The following is an 18,814-nucleotide window of genomic DNA, read 5'->3' as shown; positions in this document are numbered from 1 at the left end:
GGGGGACACTCTGGCATCCAGGCTACATATCAAAGAGTTAGGAAACTGTTTGTGTGGACTGGGCTGAAACAAGATATCATTGATTTTGTTCATCAATGTGCTGTGTGTCAACAAGCAAAGCATGAACATGTGAAATCTCCCGGATTACTTCAACCACTTCCTGTACCTGACGGACCTTGGCAGGAGATCACCATGGACTTCATCGAAGCTCTACCAAAATCTGAGGGCTATACAGTGATCTTAGTGGTGGTTGATAGACTGACCAAGTATGCTCACTTTATCCCCTTGAAACATCCTTTCTCTGCTCCAGTGGTAGCGAAAGCATTCCTACATACTGTGGTCAAATTGCATGGACCACCCCATACTATAGTTTCAGATAGGGACAAGATCTTTACCAGTCACTTTTGGAAGGATTTGTTCAAGCTTTGGGATACTAAATTGCTCATGAGTACTGCCTATCATCCTCAAACAGATGGGCAGAGTGAAAGAGTGAATCAGTGTTTGGAGATGTTTCTCAGATGTGCAGTACATGATACTCCAACAAAATGGCATTCCTGGTTACCCTTAGCAGAATTCTGGTACAATACTAATTTTCATTCTGCTTTGGAGTGCTCCCCTTTCAAAGCTCTCTATGGATATGAACCTACTTATGGGGTGTTTCCCTCTTTGCTTACCTCTGATAATGTTGAAGTGGAACAGTGGCTTAAGGAACACCAGGCACATACATCTCTGCTGAAGGCGCACTTACTTAAAGCCCAGACGAAGATGAAACACTATGCAGATCAGAACAGATCACCCAGGATGTTTTCGGTGGGAGACTCGGTGTATTTGAAGCTCCAGCCATATGCTCAACACACTGTAGTCAACCGACCATGTGCAAAATTAGCATATAAGTTCTATGGGCCTTTTGAAGTTTTGGAACAGATCGGACCGGCTGCTTACAAACTTCAGCTACCTGCAGAAGCCCAGATCCACCCCGTGTTTCACGTCTCTCAACTCAAAGAGTTTGTGCCAGATCATACACCAGTCTTCTCCACTGTGCCTGCCCCAGTTGATTTTTCCAGTATGGACGTGCAGCCAGGTATGATCTTGGACAGGAAATTAGTCAAAAAAGGTGACAGTGCATTGTTGCAGGTTTTGGTACAATGGACAGGACTTCCAGCCGAGGCAGCCACATGGGAGGATTACGATACAATCAAGCTTCGCTACCCTATTGCTCCAGCCTGGGGTCAGACTGAATCTCAAGAGGGCGGCACTGTCAGCACTAGAGCTCTGTTGCTGACGAACGGCACATCAGGGAGCAGACAGGAGAAGAAGGGGACAGATACTAAGTGGCAGGCCGAAAGTTGACTCAAATGTATGGGCCGTTGGCCCATCTCATAGGGCAAGAGGACCCATGTAATAGAATGCGTAAATACCCAGTAGCTGAGCCGGAGAAGGAGCGAATTGTAATTGGATCTCGATCCCCTCTCAGACTCTCCCTTCTTCCTTCTTCCCCAAGCTGTACCTCTCTTCTCCCAATCCCCATTCCAATCTCTACGAAAGCACTATATATCTTTGAATTCGTTCAATAGATCGTGAGCAGAGGGTTCTGTACATCACACAAAGTTGCTCATATTTTAGCTAGGGAGGGCTGCCTTTTTAGTCTATGTAAAACTTTGGTTTAGTATTTTTCCTTCTCGTATTTGTGATGCTATTGTGGCTGATGGAGTCACAAACTAAGTAATAATATGACAGCTATTTCCTCTAAAAGAATAATAGTTTCCAAAAAAAGCAGGAAAGAAACGAACACAAAGAGTTTCGTTCTTTGGGTGAATTGTACCCAACAGCCTCCCACCCCAGTCCCCACCCCGAGCCCGTGAAACCCTAGCACATTCGTGCGCCGGCGGCGATGTCGGGCTACCCTTTTTACCCATACGGCCGCGGTGGCGTAGGCGAAGATGCGTCGGCGATGTCGGGCTACCCTTTTTACCCATACGGCCGCGGTGGGGTAGGCGACGATGCGGCGGCGAGGTACTCTTCCTACGAGATCGACCTCATCGCGGCACGCTACGCTGGCGACCCGTCACCCTACCCCTACCCCTCCGCCTCCGGCGGATTCGACCCGCATGTCGGCGCGAGGCGACCCGCAGATGGTGAGAGCAGCCCATTCCCTGTTCTGCTAAGTGGTAGTGTTCTACTGCGTTTATTTGATAATGCTACCGAGTTTTGCCGGTTACACCTGTGCGGCAGCATATTCGTTGTGAAATAAACGTCCAATTTCTCTGGCGTGACTGAATTTTTCTATGGGTACGGGATCGAGTCCGAGAATATCAATTGGTTGTGGCATTTGGCGCGCATTAACATGCCATGGTAGTCGCATAAATCATGTCCGCGTGTTGTTACTGCTTCTATACTAACATACTAGGATCTATGAACACATCACTGGTTTGTTGCATTATGCGAACCATGCAACTACCTAAACCTACGCATTTTCACTTAGAACACAGTAGATAGTGGACACGGAGAAAGTTTGTCAGCGCCATGTGCTTCTGCTTATGCAGTCATACCTGTCTCGTAGTCAGTTTTTAACCGGTTCCTCAGCGTCCACACAAGTGAGACGTCAGGTCAAACCATTCTGTCAAGGACTCAAGAGTTAGTTGCTGTATGACTGGAGCAATTCTAGAACACCCCCCCCCCCCCCCCCCCCCCCCCCCCCCCCCCCGCCGCCACACACACAAATGCTCCACTGGCCTTTCAGTCGGAGAAGCTTCTGATAGTTATTTCTTGAGCAGCTTCTGCTCCTTTGTACACATCAATGCTGTTGGGGGGCTTATCCAAGTTGGAGGGAGCTATATGGCAGGTCCTTCTGGATTACAATGGGTTTCTAGGTGGTCTCACTTTCATGTGGGTGTCACCTTTTGGCCTCTAGAACATCTCAGGTCCTTGCATAGCTGGGCCTTTTCCGACATCTCATAATCTTGCGCGTAGAATAAGGTTAAAGTAGCATTATTGAAGTTTGAAAGAGGAGAAATTAGCAGCTGTACAATAAAAAAGAAGTTTGGGTCTTACACAATTTACAGATGAAATGAGGATGAGCAAACCATATAATTTTTATGCTGGACGGCATAACTTCTTATCAGTTAAGTTAATATCCTGGTTGTCGTCATATAGCGATTTTGTGCTTGTGCACTGGATGACCATACATGTTTTTTTAATGTTGCAGTGAGATAGAGCTTGAAACAGCTTATCTATAAATTTACGGAAAACAAAATGCAAGCCTATTTCTTAGACTTCGAGAGATTGCTCCATGGTGTTCTGTATATGTGCCTATACAAGTCTAGAGGTGTTAGAGATATTTCCCATGATGTCCTGTAAATGACCTTAGAGCTTCATTCTCAACTTATATTAGTGTTCAGGTTAGGAGTGTGAGGCTGATCAATATATTTGTTTCCTTGTTGTACCCTTATTCTTCATTTCAGTATATTATTATTACCACTACTTATTGCTAGTATATGGTTTTCTAATACCACTAGCTTAATAAAGTTCTTTTGTATATCTACTATAGTTCTCTATCATCAATCTATTATGGGAAGCCATAGTACTATTGGGCAGAGTTATGCATTTTATTCTCCGAACACTATGGTCAAACGCCCTAGGCTTGAAAGCAGCCTTCCTATTTATCCACAGCGACCTGGGGAAAAGGAGTGTGCTTTCTATATGAGGACCAGAACATGTAAGTATGAAGAAACCTGCAAATTTGACCATCCACAATGGGTTCCAGAGGGCGGGATTCCAAATTGGAAAGAGGTGATTATCTTTCATTTTTTTTAGGTCTATATATTCCATGCCAATTTATAGTAAGCTATTTTTAAAGATGTATATGCTATTTCCAAAATCACAATTGTATTGCCATTAATTGCTTGCAGTGAAAATAATAGATAGGGTTTATCACACTAGTTTATGTGAGAAGTACCTTTAACCCATAATTATATTGCCAAAATCTTCTAACTTACCTCTCTGCTCTTTGACAAACAGAGAAGTACCCCTCTGTGGGTGTCATGACAGAAAACACATCTAGTTTCAAAACATGATTAGATATTCCTTATCGGTGGTATAGTATAGTAGCAAATTTAGTTTGTACTGGAATACTAGATCAATTAATTTACAAATTACAAGAGGAGATGACGCAAGCAGAACAGAGAGGGTGTCTGTGTGTGTGTGTGTGTGTGTGTGTGTGGTGGGGGGATGATGTGATAGATCGAGGTAGGCAGGGGTCATATATCTGTTTCACGTTGGAGCTTTTGGTGTTTTGGATAGGAACCTGTTTAATAGTAGAGATATGACAAATTAATAAATGCTGTTGGAAGAAAGGTAAAATATCTGTTACAGTGAACTAAATGGAAAGCATCCATTTTTTTATAGATCATGATTATTTTATACTCCTGAATGGTACACTGGAATGATCTGGTAAAGGTACCTTCCATTCCAAGAGCTCAGGTTGCAAGTGGGATGGGCTGCGGCCATCCCGCTTCCTGCTACTTCTGCCCGCATTGTTATTGTTGGCTAATGCGGCGGACGATGAAGTAGTTATGCGAGTCCCGTGGGCGCCGTCTAACCCACATATCAGGACATCTTCTATCTCGCTCGTTTACGCTGGTGCTGTTCTGCTGAGAATTTCTAGCATCACATGGCACGATTCATTAGGTAGCATCCTAATTGATGGTCCTGATATTGTGTCCAACTTTAGCCCGCTGTGCCTGCCACCGTTGAAGCCGAAGGTGCTGATGACGGAGGAGCGTGAGCAGCTGGCCTCGTTCCGCTCTGCTCTGAATGCAGCCAGACTTCGATTACTTTACCTTTATCATCCCCTGCCTCGTCAGGCGAGCCAAGGAGAACAAAGGATGGCTATCCGGTTCCACCTTCGATTATCAGTCTCTTGTTTTAGTTTGTTTTCCTCACCGATTCATATAGATTATGCGGGCTATGCGGGTTGACAGCAAATCGCCGCTGCATCTGGCGGCGTGTCCGCAACATCCGCAAAAGCATGCATCCTCTCCAAGAGCCAAACTGGAATGGAATTAACTATGGGTATGGCTATTAAGTTTTTTGGGGGGCCGAGGCTACGAGCCTTAGCTCACTTGGTTGGGGGACAACCCCCATCACCTGGGTTCAAGTCCTCACGGACTCCGATTTGGGTTTTATATACTTTGGGGGTTTCCCTTGCAGTTTTTTTCAATATTTTGCTTTTGCAAGGATTATGCTACCATTTTGTTGTTGAAAATAAAGGTAGGAGGCTAAGGGCCTGTTCTGAACCTCTCCCAACTCCATCAACTCCACAGATTCAACTTCTCCATCCAGCTTCTCACTTCATTCGACGATTGCAAACCACTAGGAAGCGTACTTAGCTTCTTGCAACGCTCCAGCCCAGCTAGGAGGTCGCTAGCCTGTTGGGCGCCACTCTGGGCCGGCTGGAGGCGGCCCAGTTCGGTCTGCCATGGGCATCTACAGGAGCAGCACCATGACTGCCAACGGCATCGGGGCAAGCACCGACGTCAATCCCATCGGGGCGATGCCTCCTGCCTGCTGCGTTAGGTGCCGGTGGGGATGATGCTTGGGTGCCGATGGGGATGTTGCGTCGAGGTGGTGTTCTAGGCGGGAACCAGCGGGGATGGTCCTGGAACATACAGATCTGGAGGTGTAGGGGGGCGCCGACCGCTGACTGGGTGGAGCCGGCCATGGCAGCGGGGGTGGCGGCAGGAGTGTTAGGTCGAGCACTCGAGCGAGAGGGAGAGTTGTCGATGGGGGTGGCGTACTGGTTCGGGATTTTCTTCACGTGTGGCTCCAACTGTTTTCTTTGGCGGTGGCAGTGTGGTTGTAATATTGGGCAATTCCTGATTCTGGCTTTCGTGGAGCTGGGCTTTTGGAGCTTCATGTTTTTACACCGTGATTGGGCTGAGCTTCTTGAATCTAGCTTGACGGAGCTTAGGCGTTCGGGTCGGCTTCACACTTGAATTTTGTGGAGTTAGAAGCTGGAGAGGTTCAGATCAGGCCCTAAGAGTTCTAACTTGCACTTTGAGGAGAAAAGTGAGGCACTCACTGCTCGATCCAGGATCGAACCCGGGCAGGTGGGATGCAACACATCTGTAATCAGTGAACTGAGCTATGGCTCATGTCCACATTAATTGTATGACATATGCACATTCGTCAAGTGTATTCATAAGATAACCCTTGGCCCGTCTCTCACCATTTCATTAGTTGCTGTTTTTATCGTCAGTTCTTCTATTTTCCTTTTCATCGTGCCACATTACGGAGCTTACAAATCCCTGATTTTAAGCTTCTTTTCCACCCGATCCCTTCAACGCTTCACCGTACTGTCTCAAATCTTCGGACTAAATCATACAAGGATACATGTACTCTTTTGCGTATCTATAGGACGTGCCAACTACTAACCTAAGCACTTGAATAGTCATATTTCATTCCTTTCTGGCTCATCATCATTGATATACGGTGAATGTATCCCTTCATCTGACCTCTAGGCATATAGACACCCCCTGTCAGTTGACGTAGTCTCATCATGTTGGACAAATGGCAACATGTATATTGCTCCTCTGGCAGTTCAAATTATTGTTGTCACTTGATACTAGCTAACTACCATAAAGATGAAAAGTATGTATTGATCGTTATTGTTGGATAACGAGCAACTAGTATTCACTGAGGGCCAAAGGCCATTACATATACATGTGTGGTGAAGTGCAGGAAACCCCTTATACACTGGGGATATACCGAAAAGGGATTGTACACATCTACCCCCCCCCCCCCCCTCAAACTCATGGTGGATCAACAACACTGAGTTTGGAGAGGAAAAAGTCATGCTGCGCTCGAGTCTGTGCCTTCGTGAAAAAGTCCGCCAACTGTAACTCAGAAGGCACATAGTGAAGAATGAGAGTTTGATCCTGCACAGCAGCCAAAGTGGGCATCCACACCGATGTGCTTGGTGAGCTCATGCTTCACTGGGTCACGCGCAATACTGATAGCACCGGTACTGTTGACAGTAAGGGAGTCGAGGTAGTAGCAGACACACCAAAATCCTCAAGTAACCATCGTAACCAGATCACCTCAGCCGTCAACATAGCCATGGCTCGCAACTCAGCCTCTGTACTCGAGCGAGAAACTGCAGTCTGTCTCTTGGTCTTCCAGGCAATAAGAGAGCCACCAAGAAAGACACAATAAGCAGACAGCGAGCGTTGATCAGAGGGATCACTAGCCCAGGTAGCATCAGTGTAGGCCTGGAGCTCAAGGGAGCTGGAGCGGGGAAAGAAAAGGCGCTGAGAGATCGTGCCACGAAGATATCGTAGAACACGGAGGAGATGACTAGTGGACAGAGGTGGGGTCTGAAACAAACTGACTCAGGATGTGGACAGGATAGGAGATGTCAGGACGCGTAACAGCGAGATAGACAAGACTGCCAACAAGGTGACGATAGTGAGTGGGATTAGGAAGGGGGTCACCATCAGAGGCACGAAGCTGAATGTTGAGCTCCATAGGAGTCACAACAGTGCGCTCATCATCGAGAGCAGCGCGAGCAAGAAGATCCTGAATATATTTTTCTTGGGAGATGTAGAAGCCATCAGAGGTTGAGGAGATCTCAATCCCAAGAAAATAGCGAAGTGGACCAAGATCAGTCATGAGGAACTGGTCGCGAAGGCGAGCCTTAACAAAGGCAATGTAGTTAGAGTCGTCACCAGTGATGATCATGTCATCAACATAGAGAAGGAGAAGAGTCCGACCACGAGGAGACGTGCGGACAAACAATGCGGGATCATGATCACTGGGCAAGAAACCAGCGACAATCACCGCAGAGGCGAAGCGCTCAAACCAGGCACGAGGGGCCTGTTTAAGACCATAGAGGGAGCGGCGAAGTCTACAGACCATACCATCAGGAGCATAGTACCCCGGTGATGGCTGCATATAAACCTCCTCACACAACTCGCCATTGAGAAAAGCGTTCTGAACATCAAGTTGAGAGATAGACCAATGATGAACAGAAGCCACAACAAGAAGAGTGCGGACAATGGTCATGTGGGCCACAGGAGCGAATGTCTCATCATAATCGCGTCCCTGCTCCTGCTGAAAACCACGGGCCACAAGACGTGCTTTGTAGCGCTCAAGAGAACCATCGAGTCTTAATCTTGTAGACCCACTTGCAGGTGATGGGACGAACACCGAAAGGGAGGGAAACCAGATCCCATGTGCCAGAGCGCTCAAGGGCAGCAAGCTCTTCGGCCATCGCAAGCTGCCATTCAGGCTGAGTCATGGCAGTCCGATAGGAAGTGGGCTTGGCAATAACAGAGAGACCGTAGCGATCAGGAGAGTAGCGATCAGGCGGGGGGCGAGGCCGAGCACGGAGGTTATGAACCGGGGGAGGTGTGAAGAAAGGTGCACCAGAGGTGGAAGGCGCGTCAGGAGAAGCATCCTCAGAACGAGGGCGGCGAGTATAGTGGAGAGGAAACGGTGAGAGAGGGCGACGGACTGGAGATGATCGTGGAGAGGTGGAGAAGGATGGGAAAGATGGTGTCGGTGGTGAAGGAGAAGGAATGAGAGGTGCATGAGGAGTAGGTGAAACATGAGGCACATAGCAGGGTGTATCGGGGAGAAGAAAAGAAATATCGTCCATAGAGAAGCCCGAGGAAGAAGGACGTGGGTAGTAAGAGCGAGATTCGTCAAAGGTCACATCACGCGAGATGCGCAAACGACGACCAACAGGATCCCAACAGCGATAGCCCTTGTGCTCATCACTGTAGCCAAGGAAAACACACTCAATCGACTGAGCAGTCAGTTTGGTGCGTTCTCGCGGGGCAAGAAGGACATAGCACACACATCCAAACATACGAAGAGCAGAGTAGTCAGGAGAACGACCAGTGAGACACTCCATAGGAATACCACCCTGCAGAGTAGTCGATGGCTGAATGTTGATGAGATAGGTGGATGCAGAAACAACCTCAGCCCAAAAGTGGTGGAAGGGAAGCTGCAATCATCAGTGCACGAGCCGTCTCAAGTAGATGACGATGCTTACGTTCGGCAACGCCATTTTGAGCATGAGCACCAGGACATGAGAACTGGGCAAGAGTACCCTGTTCCGCAAGAAAACCACGCAACAACTGGGAGATAAATTCACCAGCGGAGTCAGCATGAAAAATACGAATGGGCGTGGAAAACTGGGTGTGAACCATGGCAACAAAACGTTTGTATATAGAGAGAACCTCGCTATGAGATTTCATGAAGTAGAGCCAAGTGTAGCGAGAGAAATCATCAATAAACAAGATATAGTAGCGATGACCACCTTTCGAATCAAAGGGAGCAGGACCCCAGACATCAGAATGAACTAAGTCAAAAGGACGCTGAGATACTGACTCACTGGTAGGATAAGGTAACTGGGTCTGTTTGCCAAGTCTGCAACCATTACAATGTAAAGAAACATCTCCAGATACAGACCCTAAGAGGCCCTGACGAACTAAAGAAGACAAGCGAGAGCCATAGATGTGACCAAGGCGATGATGCCACTGCTGGAAGGACACAGACGAAGAGGCAGCAAGAGCATGGGAGCTGGCTGAAGTGGTGGCAGCGGAAGGAACACAAAGCCAGTCAACCTCCCAAAGGCCCTCTGACTCACGACGCCGGGGGCCGGCACCAACCAAAGCCTTGGTGCGACGATCCTGAATGGAGCAAGAGTCGGTATCAAGAATGACACGACAACCAGAATCAGTAAGTTGCGCAGCGGAAAAAAGATTCATGGTAAGGCGAGGAACATGTGAAACACTAGGAACAGAAAAAGATGGAGTGGAAAGAAGACCACGGCTAGCAACAGGAAGAGGTGTGCCATCAGCGGTAAGAACATTAACAGGTGAATCAAGAGGTCGGAGAGAAGACAACACGGAAGAATCAGAAGACATATGAAAGGAGGCTCCAGAATCCAGAACCCACGAAGATGTACATGACTGTGTAGATGCCTGCGGTGGTGGAGAAGTGGATGCAGTCACAGCAGCAGTGTAACCAGTCGACGAGGAGCCGGAGGAAGCAAGTAGACGCTTGAGGCGTACAATTTCCTGGTCAGTGAGTGACGGAGTCGATGACGACACAGGAGTCCCACTGGAAGAGGAGCGCCTGTGGTTGCGCTGGTTGCGCTGCTTCTGATGACAATCAGACTCTGGGTGACCTGGCCTGGAGCAGTAGTCACAGAAAGTGTCACGGCATGACCGACCCTTCTCAACATAAGGAGGGCGACCCACCTAGGTATGGCACCTGCAGGGTTTGGGTACGGGTGGAGCCACCCCATACCCTTACCCATTCCCTTTGAGCTTACCCATCACCCTTACCATACTCATCAATGGGTATAATTTTTTCCCATACCCGTTACCCGAGAGGGTACATGGGTACCCATGGTTAAAATTACCCATGTTTGCAAAGCATCAGTTTGAACTACTCATAGTCATAAAAAGAACATATAATTATAATCTATAAACAACAATAGATTATAACAACAACAACACACTTTTAAACAACAACACATCATAAACAACATCATATTTAATAAACAACATCACTTTCTCGTAAACAACAACACATCAAAACATCATCACACAGTCATATATTTTGAGTTCACAAATTCATGATAAAGTGTAGAGATAATTTTGAGTTCATATAGATTTTATATGGGTACATGGGTATGTGGGTATGGGTTACATGATCCCATACCCGTACCCACTCTACCCGATGGGTTTAACATTTCCCTATTCATATACCCATGGATACTTTTTTGTCCCATACCATAATAGGGTTTTTACCCGCAGGGTACGTGGGTAATGGGTACCCATTGCCATCCCTAGACCCACCCCCCCTGAAGGTGTGGGCAGGAGCGGTGGATTAGTGAGACGAGCAGACGACACAGGAGCTCGGGCAGCCAACACAGATGGAACCGCAAGCAACCCAGCAGAACGAAGGCGGGTCTCCTCAGCACGAAGCTCAGCAAGCACCTCCGAGATAGGAACACGACCACGAGCAAGCAGGTGCGCGCGACGAGGCTCAAACTCGGAACGGAGGCGCGATAAGAACTCATGGACACGCTGAAACTCCAAGTCGGACCGCATAGTCTGGCAGCATCGGCAAGATCCACAAACAACTGTCCGAAGAGAGTCAAGCTGGCGCTAGATGGCAGAACTCTGTGTGTAGAACTCATCAACAGAAGAGTCACCCTGCTGAAGAGCATGCTCCTGACGCACCATAGATAAGTAGAGAGCATCACCAGAGGGTTGATAGCGCTGACAGAGATAAGACCACATCGCTGCAACAGTGCCAAGGCCCATGAACTCGGAAGCAAACTGAGGGAGAACACTCGCAGTGAGAACAACAGCAGCTCGAGCATCATCATTGCACCACTGAGTGTAAGCAGACAGATCATCTTGGTAGACAGACAGAGCGTCAGAATAGGCTGATACCTGCTGATCATAAGCATCAACTGCAGCATCGTCGAGAGCCTTGGCTGCATCCCGATCTGCCTGAGAAGCATCAGCAGCAAAAACCGGCGGTGCTGGTGGTGTAGGAGCCACTGGAGCACTGGGGCATGGCGGACAAGGGACCTCGCCAGAAAGAACGCCCCATAGTAGAAGTCCGCGCATATGGATACGCATGAAGCCCGCAAACTCAGCATAGTTGGTGCCATCAAATATCACTGAGCACCGAGGAACAGCAACATAGCCCGAAGAAGACATGAGGAGCTCTTTTTTTTTTGAGGTGAACCGATCTGAATCGGATCGAGCAGAGGCGACGCTCGTTCGCTCGAGGCAGGGGACCCGAATCGGGATCGAGCAGAGACCCTCGCGCTCGCGGCTGGCTCGCTCGAGGGAGGAGCACGAGGGGCCTGACCAGGACCAGGCTAGCCCGACCGGAACCAACAGCGTTAGCTGGACGGGCCGGGGCAGCCAGGCCAGGGGGCGGCGGCAGTAGCCGGACTGGCCGGGAACGGCGAGCGCCGGTGGCCGGACGGAGAGGCCCGGGGAGCGGCGGCAGCCGGACGGGCCTGGAACGGCGACGACAGGACAGACTAGGGGCGCCGGCGACCGGACGGTGAGGAGGCAGGCCGGGAGCAACGGCACAGCGACCAGTGAGGCCAGGAACTGCAGCGACCGGACGAGAGGACAAGACAACGGCCAGAGAGCAGCTGGAGATGGCCGGCGGCAGGTGAGAACGGGGTAGACTTGGTACGGGCACGGAGTTGCATCGTGCGAGGGAGAGAGGGGAACCTAGCATCTGATACCATGTTGGATAACGAGCAACTAGTATTTACTGAGGGCCAAAGGCCATTACATATACATGTGTGGTAAAGTGCAGGAAACCCCTTGTACACTGGGGATATACCAAAAAGGGACTATACACATCTAACAGTTATAAGCCATCGTGGTCTGCTCAGTCCAATCCACAGAGGCTGCACAACCGTGCTCCTTCAAGCCCTGTACAGCCCGACACATCTCCTTTCTTAGATGTTTTTAGCAAAAAGGTCAAGTTAATTTCTTAGGAGCTTCATTGTGTTCCATTGTTATTTTCTGTTGAGAAATGTGTAGGAAGGTGGAAATAAGGAGACGACTTTTAGCTAGTTTGTTTTTTCATTGTTGATTTTAGGAAGGTGGAAAATGGACTAGGTATGCAAGAACAGGGTAGTGATGTACTAAGTACCACCAGGCACCAACACACCCATTCCCATTTATATAAAATAAGTAAATATATCTTCAGCATGTTGGCCTTATCTACCTTTTGAAGAATAAATATCCACACCTAAGTCTATGGGAAAAACATATAGGTCTGAGGAAAATAGAGGCTATGAAGTAAAACAATGCAATTTCCAGTTTTCATATGAACCACTTGCTTGAAACTGTCATACCTCTGATTTGTGTTCCCTTATCAGTTTTGTTGTTTTTCAGTCTTTTGGGACCACCTGGCAATTGTACCTTGTGTCTTGCATTCCTCCAAAACTTTATTTCGCTTGCTTAAAACTCATTTTACAGGGTACAAAGGCTGGGGAATCCTATCCCGAACGTCCAGGGGAACCAAATTGTCCTGTAAGCTAATCATAGCCCCCTATTCAGAATATAGTGGACTAACCAGTATGTTTGTTCATAGCAATATTCTTGATGGTGCAGTTTTTTGTAAAGACTGGTGACTGTAAGTTTGGGTCTAAATGCAAGTTCAACCATTCAAAGAAAAAGGATGATGGAACAGTGGCTGGACCAGGCGATAAAGTAAGTTGTTTTCATTTGCTAACTGGAGCCATCATAGTCTTAAATCTCAACGTAGGTTTTGTGCTTTGACTGCAGGAGTCTCTATTTTCTGGTAATTCCACCTTACCGGTGAAGCCTTCTGAGCCTTGTCCGGTAAAAGGCTACCCACCCTCTCTCTTTTGCTAACCGGAGCCATCATAATCTTAAATGTCAACGTGGGTTTTGTGCTTTGACTGCAGGAGTCTCTAATTTCTGGTAATTCTACCTTACCGGTGAAGCCTTCTAAACCTTGTCCGGTAAAAGGCTATCCACTAACTCTCTCCCCCCCCCTCTTTCTCCCTCTCTCTCGTATAGCATGATGGTGTAAAAGAACAGTTCTGAATTGTGTTTCTGTACTTCAGCACTATGCAAAAGGCAAATGCAAATTAGGAACAAATTGTAAGTTCATTCATGCAAAGGATATGGAGGCACCTTCAAGTGGTGGAAATGAATCTGAAAATACAGCAACTGCTGAAGCAGCAGGACACCATGGTGCAGCGCATGATTCAGTTTCAGCAAAGAAGTCAGCACCAGTTGCTCTGGAGCATAACTCAAAGGGCATGCCTATAAGACCAGTATGTGTTTTCATCAAGTGTTACATTTTTTGTCTAGAGTTGTAAATTTTTGTTTTATACCTAATCCATGTCTTTCGTTTATAAATGATATCTGTATGCCTGTCACTGTAATGCAAGATATTTTTTTTAATCGTGCCAATCTGTTCTGGAGATTCCACGATACCAGTATTTAACTAAAACTTTATGAGCGTATACTATTGCTCTTGCTACAAGTTCTGTTATGGTAATATTCTGGAACTTCTCAAAATACCGGCATATCTTGATGGTGTGTATGTGTGTGTGTGTATTATGCATGCTATCTGGATCCAAGTGAATGAGCATCACGGTTGTCTTGTTTAATACCTTTTCTCTTCCTGTATTGCAGGGTGAAGTTGATTGCTCATTTTATATTAAGACGGGCAGGTACCATCTTCTTGAACAAATACCTTCTCAGTTGACTTTATTATGTTTGTGGTTTTGTGCATGCACTTGGGCCATCCTGATCTCACATTTCCTTTATCCATCTACAGCTGCATGTATGGTAGAACATGTCGGTTCAACCATCCTGGACGACATATTCAAGGTTCGTTGTTTATGTTCAGAGGACATGATTATCACCAGCTAGCTCAATCTGTAACTCACAATGTGTTGCCCTGGTTGAACTGAACACTTAACTGTGCAATTCATGCTAAAAGTAAAGTTTAATCCATAATCTAGGGATAAAGAAAAATGCTTTGCAGGGCACAGACAGTACTACTTCTACCATACCTGCTTTGCAGTCATATTTTGCTCCAAAAAAATCGGTCATGGAAGCTTTTGATTGAATATTCGTAGTTGAACCTATTGCCACAAACTCTACACGGTCAATCTTTCAGCTGCATTCTGGGCCATGTCTGGTTGCACTTAGAATTAGACAAATCTACCATTTTTGATCACAAGCATCTTAAACATGAACCTTTTTATACTATTATTACTGTACACACCTTTTCAATGTTGTTTTCCTGTGTTGTGCAGCATCTGTTGTCCCTGGCGAGATGCTAAATCCAGCTGCGAAATTCCTGCCGAGTTTTGATTTTCGCGTGACACATGTGCCGGTAAGGTTAAACGAAGGAGTTAGAACTGGTGCTGTGAAATACACAAACTGACACGCTCTCTTGCAAAATACAGATTGAACCTGAGCCAATCACCTACCCTCAGAGGCCTGGAGAAACTGTTTGTGATGTATGTACACCAATTGCTGCAGCGTATGCTGTTTTACTCATTTTACTTTGGTTAATGCAGTTCTATAAGAAGACAGGATTTTGTAAATTTTCTGAAAGATGCAAGTTTCACCATCCAGTTGATCGCTCTGCACCTGATTCCATTGCAAAGTGGGAGCCGTCTCAGCAACCTGTGACGCTTACTGTTGCTGGCTTTCCAAGGAGAGAGGTAACATCCAGAAATGAAATGATCCCCACTAGCCTGTTGATAATTCAGGATTATAAATGTATTGGTGGCTCTTTGTTGCTAAAACATTCCCTTTCGAGGCCAGCTTGGTGAAGCAGCCATTGTATTGCAGTAAGCCGTTGGTAGTAGTCCTTTGACCATAATGATCTCTCAATTACTGAAAACTAACTAAATATTTCTATGAGCTTGTACGGCTAGGAATGATGAAATTTTAGTTGGGACCCGACCGTCCGTTGGCTCCTGTTTTTGCTCTAATGTTGATGCAACCTTGTTTTTTTCTTTTTTCGAAACGGAATGTTGATGCAAACTGGGTGACATGTAATATGCAGGATGCTGAGGCTTGTGCCTATTACATGAAGACCGGCGCATGCAAGTTTGGCGTCCAGTGCAAGTTTGACCACCCGCCCCTTGGGGAGGCCATTGCCAAGGTTTCGAAGCATGGAGAAGGAAAGGAAGGTGGAAAGAAGAAGGCGGTAGGACTGAGTTATGTCCTGGAAAATTAGACCCGCTCAAGTTCCCCGTCCCATTTCGAGCATGTTTCCATCATCAGACCTGTGGTATAGTGGCAGCAGCACTGCAGGAGATAAGCAGAGCACGCTGTGCGCGGTTGGTTAACGTTGTTACTCGTCATGGCTTTACTTACTAGCTGACCTCTGAATCTGGTGTACCGTTGGTTTCTCGCTTGCGCGGGATAGTAGCAATGGATGTTCTGGCTGGTGCAGTCGCCATGCCGTGATACTAGGGTCCGTGATGGCATCTCGTGCATTGCATGCATGGCGTCGCCCCTGCCTACACATATGTGTTTGCATAATGGCTACCTTTTCCACGTGCCTACTCTTGCGTCGTCCTTTGATGGCTGCAACCGTGGCGCGGCGCAGCAAGGCAGCATAGGTAAAGCGTAGTGTATTCATGTCGTACACGCGTGGCTTTGAGTGTATCCATGTGGTGCTCTGAATGAGGTTGCAGGACGATGCTAATCGCCCGGGAGAGAAAACTCAGCTTGCTGTACATTGCTGGCCATGGCGTCCTTGTGCTGAGGATGATGCAGTAACTTCATTATCTTGTTGATGACGATGTTCTAGCCACATGATTTGGAGATACCAGTGGAGTGGAGTGGAGACTTCCGGATGTCTTTGCACTGGTCAATCGCACTTGTGAAGAAACTCTGCCCAAGTTTGTCGTGCACCCAACGCCCTCTTCTCGACCTCCTCTCCAGTCTCCAGGGAAAAAAGAGGAAAAACTAATCACGCGTTCATGACGTACAGTAGGCGTTACACGGAGGCGCAAGCACGCACAAGCGGCAGGTTTTCCCGGCAGGACGTAGCGTAGCGAGGAGGGGCGGTTGGAGGAGAATGTAATGAGGTAGCACATCGGGGACATGACACAGCAGGCGCCTCTTTGGATTTATTATTGCCTTTTTTTGTTCCCTTTTGGATCAGTGACAGCGACGGTGACACAGCCGGCCGTTAATCATCGTACGTGCGGGTAGCAATCCGAGCTTGGGCTGCGTTTTGTTGTGCCGAGATTTGCACAACGGAACGGAGTAGAAGCAGTAGTAACAGCAGTCACCCGCACGCCGCCTCCTCAAAAGTCAAAACTGCGTCGGCCACACCCTACCTGGCTAGATTCATAGCCTAGTTAGCCGCGGCGGAATTTCCCTGCGCCCGCTGCTCGCTCACTCACACGCACGGAAGCTTTGTCGCAGCATGAAACTCACGGAAAATTCTTGATTCTCCGGTCCTCGATGCATATAAGAGCAACTTTAACACGTCCATTCAAACGGATGGGGCTTTTGTTCACATTTTGTTCGTTTGGGTCGGCCGCCCATTCGGCGTCCGCCCTGTTTAACATTTGAGTCGGCGGTGCGTCCAACGCCCCCGGCCCCCATTTCATGTCCGCGCATAAATTTGAAAAGGCCGGCGGCCGTAAATTATGCCACCAGCCATTGCCGTTGCCCAAAGTTCATGCTGGTACCATGTCAGCGGCCGGCATACAATGTTAGCTTAAAAAAACACCACACAGTTCATGCTGGCGCACTGCCAGCGACCGACACACATGACAGCACACAAAAAGGGGCGAGAGTTCGAGCACGCCATCGCGGCCGTGGTCATGCCAGCACACTTGCCGGCATACAAAAAAGGATGACGCTCGTCGTCATAGATCACTCGTCGTCGAACTTGAGCATGTCGGTCCGCTTCTTCTCGAACCATGGCCTCTTCCTTGGCGACACGGTGTTGAGATCCACCTTCATGATCTCCACCCCCGTCATCATGCTAGCGAGAGCCACTTCTTTCGCCTTGGTCTTGGCATTGGCGGCCTCGATCTCTAGCATCTTGGCTTGCTTCTCCGCCTCCATCCCAAGCATCCTCGTTTGCTTCTCCACCTCCATCTCAAGCCTCATCCTTTGGATCTCCATGAAGGCGTTCATTTTGGTCTTCCTTGTCTTGTCGGTGCTTCTCCTCCCTTGAGTCCTTCTTGGTCATCATGCCCTCCACGGTTGCGATCAAGGCGTTCGACAACGCATCCCGCTTGTCCTCCTTCTTGGAGTTAGTCTTCCCCGCGGCCGTGGCTTCTTGCCCTCCCCAACATCCTCCACGGCTTTCTCTCCCCTCCCCCCCCCCCACGAGACATGAGGGCGTTATATTGCGCCTTGAACTTCTCCTCGTCTTTGATGACCCTCCAACAATGGGAGAGGTTGAATGACTTGCCATTGTGTTGGACCTTGAATGCCTCCAAAGCTTGGAATGCCTACAAATGAAATGCATGCAAGCATATTGGCAAATGGATATGTAAGCATAAACAAAATGACACAAAGAGGGGCACATGCATGCCGATGCCGCTCACTGGGCGTGCCCTGATGCTCTCAAAAGTGGCACAAAACTTGTTGCACTCTTGTTGGATCACCTTCCATCGCTTCGAGATGGACACCCACCCGCGCTTGCTTTGCATTTGGTACAGCGGGAACTTCTTGCGTTCATGGAACTCAGGATGGACACGAGTCCAAAAGGTTGATGCCTTCTGTTCGGCGCCGACCTTGGGGTTTTGCCCAATGTCCCTCCAACACTCACAAAGGAGCTTGTCCTCGGACGCCGTGTATGCTTTCGTCCGCTTACTCTTGCGCTTAGGCTTCACCCCGGTGGCTTGGCTGGCGAGCTCGTCCTCGAACAAAGGCTCCTCGTCGATGTCCAACTCATCCTCTTCCTCGAGGCCGTAGTCCTCCAGAAACTCGTGGTCGAGCGGGAAGCCGTCCAGGTCCAGGCCGACCTAATTCCACATAAAGGCGTCCTGCATGCCAGCTTGATCAAAGGTCGACGGCGTGAACGACCCCCAGCCGTCCTGGCTTTGTGTCTCATCGGGATCGTAGCCAGCCAGGGTGGCACCGCCAGCGGCCGCTGTACCACCCTCAAAGATGATGTTCTCCATGAAACGGTCGACCGTCTTGTCGTCGCCGACTGATATGTCTCCAACGTATCTACTTTTCCAAACACTTTTGCCTTTGTTTTGGACTCTAACTTGCATGATTTG

The 18,814-nt window shown here is 48.2% G+C and overlaps 1 protein-coding gene across 3 annotated transcripts; it reads left to right on the top strand.

Moving 5' to 3' along the window:
* The first annotated feature begins 1,778 nt into the window (after positions 1 to 1,778).
* LOC123070128 (zinc finger CCCH domain-containing protein 8) lies at positions 1,779 to 16,030 on the top strand. Of its 3 annotated transcripts, none has more exons than XM_044493152.1 (13): positions 1,779 to 2,135; positions 3,548 to 3,789; positions 13,038 to 13,091; positions 13,173 to 13,271; positions 13,347 to 13,403; positions 13,490 to 13,546; positions 13,652 to 13,864; positions 14,229 to 14,266; positions 14,374 to 14,426; positions 14,858 to 14,937; positions 15,011 to 15,064; positions 15,183 to 15,271; positions 15,619 to 16,030. In XM_044493152.1, exons 1-12 carry the CDS (start codon positions 1,892 to 1,894, stop codon positions 15,237 to 15,239), a joined length of 1,248 nt encoding a protein of 415 aa, XP_044349087.1. In that variant the 5' UTR covers positions 1,779 to 1,891; the 3' UTR covers positions 15,240 to 15,271; positions 15,619 to 16,030. The 3 variants fall into 3 exon arrangements, with proteins under 3 accessions (XP_044349087.1, XP_044349085.1, XP_044349086.1); XM_044493150.1 differs by having other exon boundaries at positions 1,785 to 2,135; positions 15,125 to 15,271; XM_044493151.1 differs by having other exon boundaries at positions 1,834 to 2,135; positions 3,670 to 3,789; positions 15,125 to 15,271.
* The last annotated feature ends 2,784 nt before the right edge of the window (positions 16,031 to 18,814 follow it).

This window comes from Triticum aestivum, chromosome 3B (assembly GCF_018294505.1).
Source record: "Triticum aestivum cultivar Chinese Spring chromosome 3B, IWGSC CS RefSeq v2.1, whole genome shotgun sequence".
Lineage (NCBI taxonomy): Eukaryota > Viridiplantae > Streptophyta > Magnoliopsida > Poales > Poaceae > Triticum > Triticum aestivum.
The sequence above is the reverse complement of the archived record's forward strand: the minus strand, read 5'-3'. Positions and strand labels throughout refer to the sequence as shown.